The sequence below is a fragment of the Pseudonaja textilis genome, chromosome 1 (genome assembly GCF_049901715.1).
Source record: "Pseudonaja textilis isolate UNSWEBS1 chromosome 1, rPseTex1.2, whole genome shotgun sequence".
Taxonomy (NCBI): domain Eukaryota; kingdom Metazoa; phylum Chordata; class Lepidosauria; order Squamata; family Elapidae; genus Pseudonaja; species Pseudonaja textilis.
The window spans coordinates 44,105,477-44,122,572 of record NC_141990.1 but is presented as its reverse complement, the minus strand read 5'-3'; the positions used below and the strand labels follow the sequence as shown (position 1 = coordinate 44,122,572).

The 17,096-nt window shown below is 34.5% G+C and overlaps 1 protein-coding gene across 3 annotated transcripts in view; it reads left to right on the top strand.

Annotated features, from left to right (window-relative positions):
• The window catches only part of EML4 (EMAP like 4), a 136,239-nt gene extending 121,461 nt beyond the window's left edge, over positions 1–14,778 (top strand). For all 3 annotated transcript variants that reach the window (XM_026695830.2, XM_087932653.1, XM_087932646.1), the window contains 6 exons: positions 1,606–1,694; positions 4,083–4,180; positions 6,353–6,440; positions 9,805–9,903; positions 10,853–10,983; positions 11,906–14,778. In XM_026695830.2, the coding sequence (XP_026551615.1) occupies positions 1,606–1,694; positions 4,083–4,180; positions 6,353–6,440; positions 9,805–9,903; positions 10,853–10,983; positions 11,906–12,403 (1,003 nt within the window). In that variant the 3' untranslated portion in view covers positions 12,404–14,778. The remainder of the gene's footprint in view (positions 1–1,605; positions 1,695–4,082; positions 4,181–6,352; positions 6,441–9,804; positions 9,904–10,852; positions 10,984–11,905) is intronic.
• Positions 14,779–17,096: the final 2,318 nt, after the last annotated feature.

Below are 17,096 nucleotides of genomic sequence, written 5' to 3'. Positions count from 1 at the left end.
GTTGACGTTGTGACAGTAGAATAAGAAGCACTAGTATCTAAGACATGAAGGATAGTTTTTCCTCCTGTTGTGCAGTCAAGAAAGGATTCAGAGCCAGAAAGAGAGAAGAAAGTAGCTGAGATGCTGTTATATCTGTGCTGTCCTGTTGAAATACATCCATGTTATTTGTACCAGTACCCAGGATTTCCAAAGAAATAACAAAAGTTCTGGAGGTGAGCTAGAGGGTGTTTCACAGGAAAAGATGGGTTAAATGTTTGTCTCATATGTTGCTGCCTGTATCTAACTACTACTGATACATTAGGGACAGCAATATACTGCACACCAGATGGAATTTTATTTTCCTTGCCAGTGCTAATGGGAGCTTTACAGTCAACTCATTTGTCATAGCCTTTAGTTCAGGCTTTTTCTTACTTAGAAATTTTGGTGCTTGCGTAGCCATTGCAACAATCTAATTAGAGGGTTTGTTACATAAGCATGATATATTTTAAATGTTGCTGAATCTTTGACTGCAGACCCTGTACAAAAAGTTTGTGGAATAAATTGGTTTATTTCAGAAAGTCTAGAATGCTGCTAATTGTGGTTCTTAAACTACCCATGAAATCAGCTAAGAATTGTACTTTTTGTATAATATCATCAGCTACTATAACATGAAATTCATAAAAAGTTATAGAAAAAAGATATATCAAACTTACATCACACTAGCAAAAGTGATTATGCAGAGATCTTACACTCATGCTAGGTTCATTCTCAAGGTCATTAAAATTATGAATCTTTCCACCATGTTGTATCCCACCGTGTTGTGCTGATAAATTTACTCTTAACAGATGTGACTAAAATTGTTGAGATTTAAGGAGGTATTTGTGAGGAACGTTTCTTACTACTGATAACTGTTTATGTTTTAATTTTTAAAATGTGATTCTAAGATCTGATCTCAAAACTAATCTGTGGTACTGAGTCCTTAGTACAGACAAATAAAGAAGAGAAGCATCTTTAAGACACTGGTGCCTTGTTGCTGTTCTTATTAATTCCCAGTATTTAGTACTTAATTGTCCTCAATGGGGCTCATGTTGCTTGGTGCTGATGCCCTTATTTGGTTAAGTTAAATAAATCTTATGTACAAACATTATAGGCCTATGCTTAAAATCACAGATCTGTATATGCCAGGGATGAGCAATCCACAGGCCCCAAGTTCCAGGACCATTTTTTTCAATTGCCAATACAGTCACTAAAATTCAGGGGCAACCTTACCTATTGTCATTGAAGTGAGTGGTTTTTTAATAGATGGTTAATGGGCCTGTTGTGCATTTTAATCATCCCAAAGTGCCTTATCTGGATACATCGCCAATTTTAACTTTTGTAGCCTTTAGGTGCAAAATAATAGTAAATATTTAAAGAAAAAGTGTGGCCCAGGCCGTAAGAAGAGGTTACTTAATAATATATATGCCCTGTTTTTAGATAATTCAGACTTTCTTAGAAATGATTGTGAACAAAAACATATTTATTAATATATTATTAGGGCAACATTTAACCAGAAGTCAAACCAGTTATGTCATTTTATAAAATTCACAGTAACCTTGCACGAACATTTCTATTTCTCCTTCACAGGTGGTTTGTTTTGGATGCTGAAACAAGAGATTTGGTTTCAATCCATACAGATGGCAACGAGCAGCTCTCTGTGATGCGCTACACAGTAGGTATGCAGAACTGTTAATACATTTGAACCATTTATTCATTTCTTCAGACTTGTCATCTATTCTAAAAGGAGTGTTTTAAGTAAGAACAACATTGTATCTGAATATAGATCTTTTTAACATTCACATTTTATTGTGTTTTTTTAATCTTGGGGAAATGTTAATATCTATTAGACGTCCATGTATGGTACATTATATGCTAAATAAATAAAATATAAAAAGTAAGAACAAAATTGTGTTAATTTCTTTGGAATTATTTTTCCACATTGAAAAAATATTACTTAATAAAATTGGGGGATTTTTTTGTTTGATTTTGGTTTTACTGCACCTGAACCAACAGTATTGTTTGCCAGCTTACCTTATTAAATAGTAGCTAAATAGAGGAAGTAGTGATGCAAATTCACATAGAAAATAGTATCCCGGCAGATACAGGTCCTGGCAGCAGTTCAAAAACTGGACCTTTTTCTGACTGAAGTTGGCATTTAACTCTCCGCTTAGAACAAAAGTGCTGCAGGGTGGGAGAAAATGGGGGAAAAGATAATAGCTGATGTCAATAGAAAAGAAGAAGGCAAGTAGGGAAGGGCTGACAGTGTTATGCCATGCTTGAATTCAAGCACATTGACTGTAAAGGAGAAAGAAAGAATTGAGACAATTGACAGGTGAGCTAGTGCACTGTGAGGCAGAAATGAAAAGGTGCCCAACTGTTGTTTCAAGACCATCCAGAGCCTGTCTTAGCTAAAACCTGGAACAACCAAAAAATTCCCAATTTTATTTGGCCAGAATCCAGAATTATCCAGAATCAATCCATCCATTTACAAAAGAGCCATGTATAAACACATTCATGTACAAAACAAAATACCTGTAACTTTGCTTTCTTGATATCAGTGAGTCTACTCCTAAACATAACCATTTCCTGTTAAACAAATTGTCTTTATCATGTAGGCAGCATTGTTAGGGCAGTTACATTAAAGATATTTTTAAGATATTTTGCCTTTGTAGGGGGAAACTGAGTCTTTTTGTCTGAATAACCTCAAAGAGCCACTGAGAGTTATTTTAATTAAGCTATGTTTCATCATATGTTGTTTTTGAACTAATTATCATTTAAAGGCACTTCAGAAGACTCTGGTCAAGCTTATGGCTAAGTGTGTCAGATATGAACAAAGTGAAATGTGAACAGAAACTTAGCATAGTCACAGAAATGTCCCAGTCTCTATTTTCAGTCTTCCCTGTTTTAGAGGAAATCAGAATAAGTTTTGTTAGATGATCTTAGTGGAGAAGCAGATTTATATAGTAAAAGATGAAACTTGAAATATTCCAATCCCATATAATGTATTACTGAGTTGACATTTTATTGAATGAACAGGCTTATACAAGTTGATGGGAAACCATCATTGAAATATATCTATGGTTGGGGAAATGCAAAATTTATTTTTACCACTAAAAGCCATTCAGTAGCTCTGTAAACAATTCTTGCACATTGTAAATTTTATTTTTGGATAATTCTTATTTTAAGTCATTGAAGGTGGCTAGTTTGTATCTTGAGAGTCTCTACCAGAAGAAAATCATTGATATCCTACTTGGACCCCATTGCTCCCTGCCCATTGCTCCTTTGGTCAATTTGATATGGAATTGAATGACACAACACAAAAAGAATTTGACCAAAGACTAGAGATACTGAAAAATTAGGCAGAAACAATTATATAAGTGGAACTTTATATAATGCTTACCAATTCTCTCTAACCCTGAGTAGAAGGTCTTTGGAAAGCATAACATTTCATTGGAGAAGAAACAATGGGCTAGTCTTTTTTTATGACCTTCCTTTGATAGAGCATTCTCTAGTCTAGAGTCAATTCTAGACTTTGAAGAAGCAGAATAGAATGAGTATTGATGTTTTTGAGCTTAGATGTTGTAGAAGACTCTTAAGAATACAGTTAGAAGATTATACTCAAGGAACAAGTGGCCAGGTTGAAATAATTATACTTTTTGCATACTTTGGACATATGCAAAAATCTAGCTCTCTGAAAAAGTCTATAATTCAGGGGAAAGTGGAAGGAAAGAGAAGAGGACAATAAACAGTAGGGTGGGTGAACTCAGTTACAATGTTGATGGGTCCAGGTTTGGGACCAATTGTCATGGAGAAAATCTATGTGGTTGCTAAAAATAACATTGATGGTACATAATTATCAAGAGCCATACTAGTTAACAGTCTTATATGAAAATTAAAATATTCTGAATGCTTACCATTTTTCTTCAATAGATAAAATAAAAATAGTACATGCTTTGGATTACAACTTTTATTTATTTGTTATGATCTACAATTATTTCATACATGATATGCTAGAGAGTTTTGCACTGTCTCCAATTATAGTTTGTTTTTAACTTGCATTACAGATGGTACCTTTCTTGCAGTGGGTTCCCATGACAACTTCATTTACCTCTACATTGTAACAGAAAATGGAAGAAAGTACAGCAGATATGGAAAGTGCACTGTAAGATCTGTAAAATGATACTCTTTTTTTAAACTTTCTAAATAAAGGTATAATGCATACAGATTTCTCATCCAGGTACTGTGTAGATCCCACTGTTTAATGTCAGTAAGTAATAGGCTGAACCTTAATTTCTGATGGTTGATGGTGCAGTACATTTCTATTTAAAATATTCCTAATTAATATTGTGTTCTTATCACTTGACCACAGTGTCCTCTAATGCCACTTCTTAAAGCTTTCTTAGGAATATCGTGTTTTTTACTTTTAGGGCATGAAGGTACACATACAAAACATTATTTCCAGTTTAAATGTAGGCAAAATTTGCTTTTAACTGGTAAAATATTGTAGAGTTCCATGATTTCCATGCTCATTATTTTAGTAGTTGGTTTTATTATTTTTACCCCAAAACCTATTTTCAGGTTCTATTTTTTTGCCACAGAGCTTCATACAGTATATCATTGTTCAAATGCTGGTATATTATTCTGGACATGTGGATGTTTAAAAGCAATTTTGTGTGTCAATTGAATGCACATGTACCTTTCAGTTTTGAATGCTAATTTGACATTTCAAATTCTCTTATCATAATTTATTAGAGTGACACACTTGAAATCCAAATATTGAGAGGTTAGAAACTTTTCCATTTTAAACAATTGCCCCACATTAAAAAAACAGAGTGAATATATTAATTTGGAAAATCAGAGTAAAAGGAGATCTGCTTATTCTGCCTTTTATTTTTAAACCCAAGTTTAATCAAGATATGCCTTTTCCAAAAAGTTTCAGGGAGTGAGAGCTGTGGAATATTTTTCACTCTTTGTAATAGTATTTAAATTTGTTTCTAGACAAAACACACAGAGTTGGGTATTAATTTTAGAGCTTAGTTGTGGATTAATAGAGAGAATAGCATCTTTTGTATGATCTTTCAATGCTTGGAAGTCTCCTGAGAACTCAGGCAGCAGGAACAGAGTTAAGCTTTTCCAGATCTTTGAAGTTTAGTTTGCCTTTTTAAACTCTAATTTTATATTTTTAGTGTAAACTGTTATGACTCTGATAGTTGGCAGAATAAAAATAAAAAATTAACTTTTATCTGATAATAAAAGATGTGACTGGTAAACATTTAATTGTGACATAATAGTATTTCACTTTGTAATAACTCTGTATGCTATTCATTCTCCTCATAAATTTGACATTCTCCTATCCTTCAGTTTGAAGTTTTTAATGTAGTACGTGCAGTTTTTATTAGTGAAGTGCCAGTACTTGTCACATATGCATATGGTATGTCAGAAATAAAATATAAAATAACTCTCTTGCTATGACTGCCACTGAAGAGATGGTAGTTGCTTATAGAAATATATATTTGATATAAACTATTTGGACTGTTTCAACAATGTGATCTTCAACTCTCACATGATTTAGTCAAAGGGATATTTTTGCTCAAAAGAGTCTCTTTAAATTGGCTTTTTTTCTATTTTCCAAATTCTGGAAAAATGTTAACAGCTGTCAAAAGTCCAGCGATGTCCTCCTTGCCTACAATGCTAGCTTCTCAATTTTTAAAGTTTCAGGATAACAGATGGAGGGCAGGGGGACAGATGGTGCTTTCTTTTTTTTCTGAGACCACTGCATGTTTCCTGGGGACATTGTAAAAGCAAATTCATTCATGTAAACCAGTTGAATTTGGCATCCTATTATCCTTGACATGAAATAAACTCTCTATATACATAACTGCTCACAAAAAACATTTCTGTTATTGCATATCCACCCTTTCAGTTGAAGGGTAAATTGTATCCTTCCACTCCATCTTCAATCAAATCTTGTTTGCCCAGGTTCAGATGTGATTGACAGATCAATTTACTTTTGCTATTAAATCAGTTATGTATAGAGAAATCACTGCACTTGAGAAGGAGGAATCTCACACAATGAAATGATTAAAGCAGTGATTTGCATCTGCCTGCCATATGCTTAAATTTCAACATGGCTGACTGGGATTTATGGTAATTGTAATCCATTCATGGGCTTCTAGTTCATTCCCATCAAAATACAACTTGGTGGATTAGTTTTATAAACTACCATGTCGATTTGTTTTTTGGACATTTTAAAGGGGAGATAAAAGGTGAAAGAGGGAGAAATCACTGTTTTAGCTGGAATTTTAATAGCTTCTTTATCTCTTTTTTGTTTTAGGGACATTCCAGCTATATTACACACCTTGATTGGTCCCCAGAAAACAAATACATAATGTCCAACTCAGGAGATTATGAAATATTGTACTGTGAGTATAAAATTGCAATTATTTTCATACTAGAAAAATGCTAACAATCATAAGAAGAAGAAAAACATGCAGTACATGGAATGCTTGTTGACAGAGGATAATAATTTGACCTTCTACATAGCCTGATCTTCTATATTATTCAAAGCTATTTTGTTCTTAATGTTAATTTCAAATATAGCTCCTGTCTCTGCGAAGGCATCAATTAACACTTTACGAAAGAGGTGCTGGGGTATGATATGTCACAGTATAAGTTATAGCTTGAAAATATTATATTTCCTTGATTAAATTTCTTCTTTATTTATATAGTTAAAATAATTATTTTAGCACTATTAATATTCTTTTATTTTAGTAAACTTTATTTTAAGAATTCAAAAGGTTCCATGTGCATGGAAAACAAATTATTTTCCTTAGCCCAAAGGTGGTGTAGTAGAATCTTTTGGGTTTGTTGCTTGTTTGGGATACCTAACCTAGGAAAAATCATGACTAGCAGACTATATTCAGCCAAATTGTCAAAACTTGCCGGATTTTCTTTTATATTACCAAAATAATGCTTATTATAGACCTGAAAGACAAATTTTAAGTTAAAATATCTGGAACAATTATGGTATACTTGAAATTAGCTTGGAGCTCTCCAGGATATGAATATTATTAATCAGAATAAGACTGATTAATAATAAGGTAATAAACTCTTACAAAGAGCCCCAGTGTTCAATAAACATCTCTGCTATCTTTTATAAATTATTACTCTGTAGTAGCAAAGAATAATGGCTTATGAAACACAAGCAGGATGTGAGTTATTCAATTCTGGCCCAATTTAAAGTGGATTTTCATACAAATTATAAAACAATATTTCATTCAAGTGTTCCTGCTTTTGACTGTAAGTTGAAGGAGATTAAGATTGCTAGATTTTTCTAGCCAAAAATAAAACTTCCAAAAGAAGGCAATAAGAAATCATGCATATCTACGTAACTAGCAGGAGTCAAGTTCAATTTGAACATGACTTGTCTTACTATTAGCAGTAATTTTAATTATTTCCAAATATTGATTTATTTATTTAAAAGCTATATATAGCTGCCCATCTTATATCAAAGTCTGGGCAGCTGCTGATCAAGAATTAAAACAACATCTGCATATAAAACAACACAATACATATATGTATTAAAACTACAAACATTAAAAGCCTGGCACTAACATTAAGCTTCCACATGCAGTCCCTCATTTAATCGTCCACCACTTCTCCCTATCTCAAGGGAAGGGAAAAGCCAAATGTTAAGAGTGTAAAGGCCTGGCAAACTTCAAAGTGAAGGGTATTCGATAGGAAATAAACTTCCGCAGAAATACACACTTCCTAGATTTATAAAATGACATTGTTTAAGAGAAGAGATTAGGAATAGAGAGACACTATCTGATTTGGTAGGAGAGGTAGATGTCCTTAGGGAGAATCAGTCTCACAGATAACCTGGCCCTAGGGGATATAACAATAGCACTTAGATTTATATACCACGCCATAGTGCTTTACAGCACTCTCTGGGCAGTTTACAATGTCAGCATATTGCCCCCAGCAATCTGGGTCTTCATTTTACTGACCTCGGAAGGATGGAAGGCTGAGTCAACCTTCAGCCCACCAGGATCAAACTCCAGAGTGTGGGCAGAGTTAGCCTACAACACTGGATTCTATCCACTGTGCCACCAGGGATCCTTTATAACAGAGCTTTAAAGTAGTAACATCCTGTTGATCCTGATCCATTTAAGTATAGACATAGAATAAAAAGCTTCATGCATACATTCTACCGAAGAGTGTCTTTGGACGCTTTTCTTTATTTATAGTAATAATAATAATGTGAAGTTCACTTGTATAGAAATAAAATTACATCAATTTAAGTCTAAAGCTATTGAATGACTCAATGGATGAAAATTCAAAGAGAAGGAATGTTTAAGATTTTATTCCCCCTGTCAGTCACTATGAGTTTAAATTTTATTAGCACCTATTGTGTAAAATGTAAGTTAAAGTAGCTATGAGCCAAATTTTCAAGATATATGAAGCTTTTTCATGAGAAAAAGAAAAATTCATTCATGTTGCACTAGAATGTAGCATATGCACAGTTATATATGCCAGTCTGCTGAAATCATTTACTTTATACTAACATGATTCACACTTAATTCTTGGACTTTCAAGCTATTGGTTTATAATGTACAGGTATACCTACAGGTAGTCCTCAATTTATAACTACAGGTAGTCCTCAATTTATGACCAATTGAGCCCAAAATTTCTGTTGTTAAGTGAGACATTATTAAGTGAGTTTTGCACCATTTTACAACTTTTCTTGCCACAGTTTTACACCATTTCTTGCCACAATAACTGCATCTGTTAAGCTAGTAACACAGTTGTTAAGTGAATCCTCATTGACTTCACTTGTCAGGAGGTCACAAAAGGTGATCACATGACTCTGGAAACAGCAACAGGCATAAATATGAGTCAGTTGTCAAACATCTGAATTTTGATCATGTGACTATGAAAAATGGTCATGTCACTTTTTTCAATGCTGTTGTAACTTTGAATGGTCACTAAATGAATGGTTGCAAGTCGAAGACTACCTATATAACATTTATTATAACAAAATGTTCTCTTTTAAAAAGCAAACAAACATAAAGCTGCTATTTAACCTTTTATTTTTCCTAAAAGATAGCTCGGTATTTAGATTTTATTTCCATTCTATCTTTGCATCCTTTTTTAATAATACATGCAATATAGAATAATTTGCTTGGCCACCATTGCTTGGAGCATGAATGCTTGCAATACCTAAATAACAAGGTGAAATAGTGAAAAACTGAATTTACAACATACTCTGCTAGTAAACCCTTTTAAACAACAGTTAGTCAAACTCAAAATATTTGACAGTTGTTTTTATTTAGCTTTTTAATATATATATATTTATATATATATATATTATAGCTTAAACAAATCTCACTCTAATATTATTTTACTGTACAATATATAATTATAATTTCAACCTGTCAAGACACAGAAGTGGACAGAAGAGCTTCTCTTAAAGATACCACCAATTTCAGGGGCCCATTTTAGGCATAGAAGGAAGGACCTTCTCCTATTGTTTCTAAGATATGGAACACATTCCTTCCAGAGCAGAGTTTCTCTCGCTTTAGGAAGATGGCATTTTGTTTCAACCAGCTCTTTTGAATGGGAATGATAATGATTAGTTGTTGCTTTTAACAGGGTTTTAATTGCTTTATATTTCTGAATGTTTTTCTTCTAAGAGTTACTTTGAGAACACTAGGGATGGAAAGATAGGATACAATTGGAAATTATAAATAGCTGTTCCAATACCAGTTATGTATTTTTATAAAGGGGACATTCCAAATGGCTGTAAACTGATAAGGAACCGCTCTGATTGCAAGGACATAGATTGGACAACATACACTTGTGTGCTGGGGTTTCAGGTATTTGGTGAGTAATATATTCCTATATAATTGTTATTCTTAAGTTTAAAGCCAGTCTACTCTGGAAAATACAAAGATTATACCATTCAGAGAGTTTTAAATATTCTGCTATTGTCGTTTCTTTAAATTGACTTCATAAATGGAATTATTCCTGTATTTTCTTTTTCATTAAATATAATTGCTTTGGTGATGATTGTTACAATTGCATAGGTATCTACTACAAAAAGCACAAGCACTAGCACTTAGACTTATATACCTCTTCATGGCGTTTTAAAGTCCTCTCTAAGCAGTTTACAGAGTCAGCATAATGCCCCCAACAATCTCTGCATATAACTTTTTCTTTGTTGTCATAAGAAATAGGGTTCCCAATTGGGCAATTTTAAGATGCGTGGATTTCAACTCCCAGAATTCCCAGCCAGCATACCGTGACTAATAATTCTGCAAGTTGAAATCCTCACATCAAGTTATCCAGGTAAGAAAACACCAATAAGAAAAGACTGAACATTTGTCATTAAATCTGTATTTGTTTTAAGGCTTCAATTCATTCAGTCCATTGTTATCGTAATATATTTCAATTACTTAAAAATGTGTGTCCTAAATTTGGCCAATAACAAAGTTTTTCCTAGTTGTTTAGTAAAAGTAATACAAAGTCTTAGAAAACATATTTAAATGGGATTCTGCCATGTCAGATAAAGCTTTTGTCTTTTCTCATACGCATAGGAGAGATTGTATTTCTAGGATAATTATTATTGGATGATTTAGTTTTGATTGATGCATTCTAAATGGACGGCTAATTTCTTAAAAATTTTCTAAGCCATAGATAGAAAACCTGTAACCATCTAGAATTATTGGCTGGCTAAGGCTGATAGGAATTGGAGTCCAATGTCTTGAGGGCTATAGGTTTCTTGCCCCTGGTTTTAGTAATTCTTTTATTCTTTTGTGTTTATATAATGAAGGAGTGTGGCCAGAAGGATCAGATGGAACAGATATAAATGCCCTTGTGAGGTCCCATAATAGGAAAGTGATAGCTGTGGCTGATGACTTTTGTAAAGTCCATCTATTTCAATATCCCTGCTCCAAAGCAAAGGTAAGTTTAGGGGCAATGTTTTAGAGCAGGAGTGAGAAGAAAGTGGTTGTATAAATATATAGCTGTGTTTTCAGCTTCACATGCTAGAATCTCTTGTAGAAATAACAGTTTCGTTTCCTATGCACCAAATGTCCCATAATAGTTATTGTTGTATTCCTTCAATGGTGAATATAATCTAGAAAAAATATATCCCTTTGCCTTATTGGATTGGTCACCTGGAGGTATAATGATTAAGTTACTACTCTCTCACTACATTTTCTTTTTCATTTCATATCTACCTATAGATTTTAAACTGTTGACAGCACAGTGATTGCAGTGAAAGGATAGAACGGACATTTTATTATTTAGTTTACTAGGATAATAGAATAATAGTAGCAGTAGCACAGACTTATATACCCCTGCACAGTGCTTTACAGCCCTCTAAGTGGTTTACAGAGTCAGCATATTGCCCCCAACAACAATCTGGGTCCTCATTTTACTGACCTCGGAAGGATGGAAGGCTGAGTCAACCTTGAGTCGGTGAGACTTGCACTGCAATTGCAACCAATGATTTCCAAGATTGCTGGAGGATGCAAACCAATTATTCTGGTTAGCAGCTTCTCCACTCCTATGACAGGGTTATTTATAAGAAGAATGGGACTTATCCATTCCTATGAAACTTGCACATTATAAGTAAATTTTACTGTAAGTAAATTCTGTTGTTTTAATATTTATATATGGCAAAGTGAGCAGTAGCATTAGAGTTAGATAGAATTCATTTTGAGGTTGTAATGATTTATATTTGGGGAAAAATTTCTGCTTGCTAAAATTTGCAATGCACTGGAAAGATAAGATATATTTTCCTAGTTAATTGGAAGTTAAGTTAATCCTGTTTGATGTATAACTTGATCTTAACACTAGTGTTTTTTATTTGTGTTAACAGGCTCCAAGTCATAAATATAGTGCCCATAGTAGTCATGTAACAAATGTCAGTTTCTCTCATAATGATAGTCATTTAATTTCAACTGGAGGCAAAGATATGAGTATCATTCAGTGGAGACTTGTTGAGAAAGCAACTTTGCCACAGAATGATACTGCTGTAGAAATGGGCACAAACAAAGTGCCTATAACTGCCAGAGACAGCTTTACACAGCCAAGCACCCCTGTGTCCCTTAATCAACCCTTGGATGAAATGGCAACCAGTGAAAATTTAATGGATGGCTTTTCACCATCCTTCGAGAGTGACATGGAGCATACTATGAAGACCAATGAAGAGCAGAATGAGGAGCAAAGTGAGGGAAGCAGTCTGGATCCAGGAGAGCCAAATTGTGAAGAACCACCTAGTGAAATGAGTGAGGAACAGAGTGAATCCACTGTTATTGAAGATCACCGGGAAAACTCTCCAGTGTCTTATCAACTTGAAACTCAAGATGATCTTTAAATAGTTTATCTCAGTGCATATTGTTTTAAAGAAAAAGAAAAAAAGAGGGTTCAAGTAAGGAAGGGAAGCAGCTCTGACATGGAGCACTCAAGTTTCTGTGGAAGGCTTGTTAGTTTGATCTACTTTTTTCAACACATGGGATTATTGTAAGGACTCATTTTGACAGTTCCAGTCAAGTGCTAAATAGAAAACTAGAATGTAACCTTTGGTTAATTATAATTCTGAAATTGCTATGAGAAAGAGGCATGATACAAATAACTAAGGAAGAGTTTGCTGAGAAAAGCAGGTAGAGAATATTGTGGGAAAGAACTTTTAAGACCATTCAGAAGCATTATGTAATACCTGCTATGTAATGTAATCCTGGTGAAAGCCCTTCGGGAAGCTCTCCTTTCTGTTTTTACATTAAAAAGAGAAGGAGAGGAGAATAAGACAACAACATAATAGCACATACAGTGCTGTGCTTACTGCCTTCTTGATTTTAATACCTATGCAATTTTCTAAAACTAGCAATTCTTACTAGCCGCTACTTTGGTTGCTGGTTATCCTAAGACAACTCATATTAAAATATACTTCTGTTTGTTCCATGGTAGTAGACCTTAAAATAACCAAATTAAGATAGCAAGTTCTGCTTAGTTTTCTACCCAATGATTGCTATACAGTGTAATTTCAAGGAACTACTTGCATCGACATATTAAAATTCAAGAACACCAACTGTGACTATAATGCAAACTGACTTAACTTCATTAAGATAAAAGTTCTAATTCTCAAGTTCAAACCTGAACTTCAGATACAATTAGTATTTTCAGTAAGAGATTAAATATTAGAGAAATAGCGTTAAGTTATGAAATCTAATGCTTGGGAGTAATGCAATTATTGACTCAGTTACATATAAAATTGGGGATAACCTTAAAATAAGAAATTTTCATATAGACTTTTTTACAGCCATTTTTTAAATAGCTGTAATATAAATATCCCATTTTCTTGGATAATGTTGGCTATTTTTGAATTTTTTCTCTATTTGTGTGTTTCTTTTTTCTCTTGTCCAATTTGTAAGCCGTGCAGCTCAGAGATAGCTGGACCTGGCCAGTTATGGGATATCATGGCATTTTAGTATGTGTTAAAATTATCCTTTTTTAAAAAAAATTAAAAATGCATCAGCTACATTTTTTCTTAAATACCTAGTTTTTCCTGTTTAAACGTTTGTTGAAAAACACCCTACTTTATATTTTAGTTACATAGGATTTTTTAAAATTGTGCTGATATTTTAGACCTTATTTAGAAGTTGTGTTTAGAAACCTTTGTTAAGTCTTAAGTGTGCAAGCGTTTACGTGAATGTGCCATTCCAAAGTGCATCAGAACTGTCATTCCCTTCTATTAACTTCTCAGGAGTAAATACTACAGATCAGGTATGTAATCTACAGCATTCATCAGTGGAAACATTAACAATTAATGTGGACTCCCAAAGGACATAAAGACTGTCACATACAGATACATATAGGTGCACATACATCTTTGTTTACATCCATTCTGGAAAACCTCAACATAATTATCTTCAGAAACCACGATGTGAATTCCAAGCAACTGCTCTCTTTTGCTTTATCTAAAAAGCTGTACTGTTAAATGATATGTTGGAGTGCTCCAGTGTATGATTGGCCACTTTGCCAAATAGTCCCTGTGGGCAACACAAATACAAATACTGTATCAAGATAATGGATTCCTTTGGAAAAGATGCATTTGCAAGGGAAAAGGCCCATTTTCAATGATTTACAACTTCCGAGTCTGCTTCAGTGAGTTCTATAACCACCCATAATAGATGGAGGAAAAGATGGAGAAGGGGGATTATATTTAACATTCTCCCCTATTTTTTTGTTCCACTCTATTCCACAGGGAGAGATTAACTGAATTAAAAACAGCTTTTAAAGCTTTTAAAAACATAATAAGGTAAAATAGTTCTAGTAATTTTAGTTAACATGAAATGGATTGTAGAGCTCTTTAACATCCTCGGTGAGTAGCATGAAAACGGATTTATCTATTACCTTGAGGTTGCCATATAAAGTGAGAATTAATAGTTGTGATTTTCCTCATGTTATAGATTAACAGATTTTTTTTAATGCCAAAAAAAAGGAAAGGAAAAAAAAGCCTTACAATTTTTGATTGCTGGCAACTACTGTTCAATAAATAAGTATAATCTGTGATAATAGAAATGGGTGGGATTATGTTAACTGTAAATGTTTTAGGGCAAAATTGTGAATGAAATATGATTTGAGTGTGTCATGTGAAGATGTTTGAGCCATTCTGTCTATCATGCATTCCTGTCTCATGGCAGAAAAATCTGAAGATTTAAAATAATAATAAAAATACAAGAATCAACTTAATATAGCAATATTTTCTTGTTTGTATCTTTCCTGGTTCATATGTTTGAATTTCAGTAGTCTAAAGTAGGACTGTTCCAGTTCACTAATCAGTTCAAGGCAGATGTGACGTGCTTGAGGCAGAGCAAATGAAGACAACCCAATCTATTCTGTGCCAAAACTTATGATGAAGCTCCATGTTCAGTATCTGGTCAGGGCAGGGATGATTCAGGGATATCCAAATCAAAGTGCCCTTGCAGTCAGACTTCCATTCACTGCCCTAAAGTATGAACGGGAGTGAACTTCGGAGTTAACCTGCTTGCTTGCTTGTATTTATATTATCTCATCTCTTCTGTCAAACTGCTCCTTATTCCTCCTCTACTCTGTTCTACTTTTGCTCTCTTAACTTTTGGTGTCAGTTGAGTAAAACATTTTTAATTCCTCAGAGACTTGCCTCTGTTTCAATATGATGTATTGCTTAGGATAACAGTGGACAACCTTGGAAATAATGTAGTTTCTCATTTTTGCAGCCTATGCTGTCTCTCAGTAATTCAGTGGAAAAATCATCTAAAGTGTCAGCCATTTGATAGAAAAATGAAAGGAAAAGCAGGGAGATCATATTGAGACAGAATTGGGTCTTATCTCTCTTACCTAAAAATTGGTCTCCCCGCTACAAAAATGTTGCTTGACTCTCAGAGGGATATGTCTGTGATTTCACACAGAGAGAAGATAGCTTGCATATGCATATATTAAATGTTTGGGTAAAATGTATCCTAAAACCTATCAGGCATCTCAAAATACAACACCCCAATAGCCATGTAATAATAAAAAACGCACTGAGTCAAGAAATGATACTGTAATTGGATACATGCACACATGGAATGTGTTAGGTTGTCCATCTGTTTTCCTTGGGCAGAGATCCCTAAGCCCTTTCCCTTCAATCCATACTACACATTCCAATATTCCTGGGGAAAGCCTATTGGAATCCTGCCATCAAGCACTTTAGAAAAATCCTCTGCAGCTGAATTATAAAGGTAAGTGAAGTTGTGCCCCATTTTTTGTATTTTCCTTCTTTTGGTGGAAACAGCTTTTCTAAGATGCACATGCTAATCACAGATATTTGGGTAGGAAGCTTCAAAATGCAACAAGGTGACAGGATTCCAAGTAAATTCAGTAACATGGGCAAAAGATTACCTGACAATGCAAGAAGATTGAGGAGCAATTTCTACTTTGTACGAATCCGGTACTCTTCAGAAATAATCTGAATCCCTGACCTATAAGTCCTTGAAGACAGGTAGGCTTGGAATATGTTTTCTGCTGTACAATTTTGTATAAAAGTTGTATTTGGGTTGAGTTCTATTGCTCATATTCTATATCCGTGATGGCAAACCTATGGCACATATGTCACAGGTGGCATAGAGAGCAATTTGTGCCGGAACACAAGCCACAGGCAAACTTGCCTTACTGCGCATGCGTGCACCTCGCAGCTGATTTTTGGGTGGTTTGAGGCTTTTTTCACCTCACAGAGGCTTGAAAAAAGCATGTGCAGACCAAATAGGCCCGTTTTGTCATTTCCTGTAATACCAGAAGTGATGAAACAGGCCTATTCGGCCTGCACAGGCTTTTTTCAAGCCTCTGGGAGGCCAAAAAAGCCTCAAACCAGCCAAAAATCAGCTGTGAGGTGCAGTGCAGCTAAGGATGTAGCGGGGAGATTGCGCACAGATGCGCAGGAGTGGAGGGGACACACATTGCCTTCTGGGTGGTGGCATGTGAGCGAGCAAGTGCCAGTGCACACATAATTTTGGCACAGGAGCCAAAAAAGGTTAGCCACCACTGTTCTATATGCACACGATTTCAGTGAAGGTGTTCAATAGTAAGTCTTCTGGATTAATATAATGTATAAAAAAATAGGTGAATGAAAATCAGATGCTTGGCAAAATTGCCACAGGTTTCCATCAACTTGGGAGTGGTTTTTCTTTTTATAATCCTGAAGTGATTTGTTGAAGAGTTCAAGAGCTATAACTTGAAACAGGGATACAGTATTGACATATTCCAAGCAGGGTCTTTGAGACTTCTGCATGACCAGTGATTCTGTGTGATCAGTAGATTCAGATTTAGGTGGATAATTATAGAGAAAGTAAGGAACCATTTTCTTTGAAGACCACATTAATCAAACAAACAACCCTGCGAGATAGATAATAATGGCACACTGCTGTGTAAGTGAGATAAAATTGTAACACTATAATACAGGACAAAAGTCCCAAAGTGCTTATTCAAAAGGCAGCTTGACTTTGTTTTTTGTTATTTTTGCTTGAAGATTTTTTGCTTCTCACCCAAGAAAG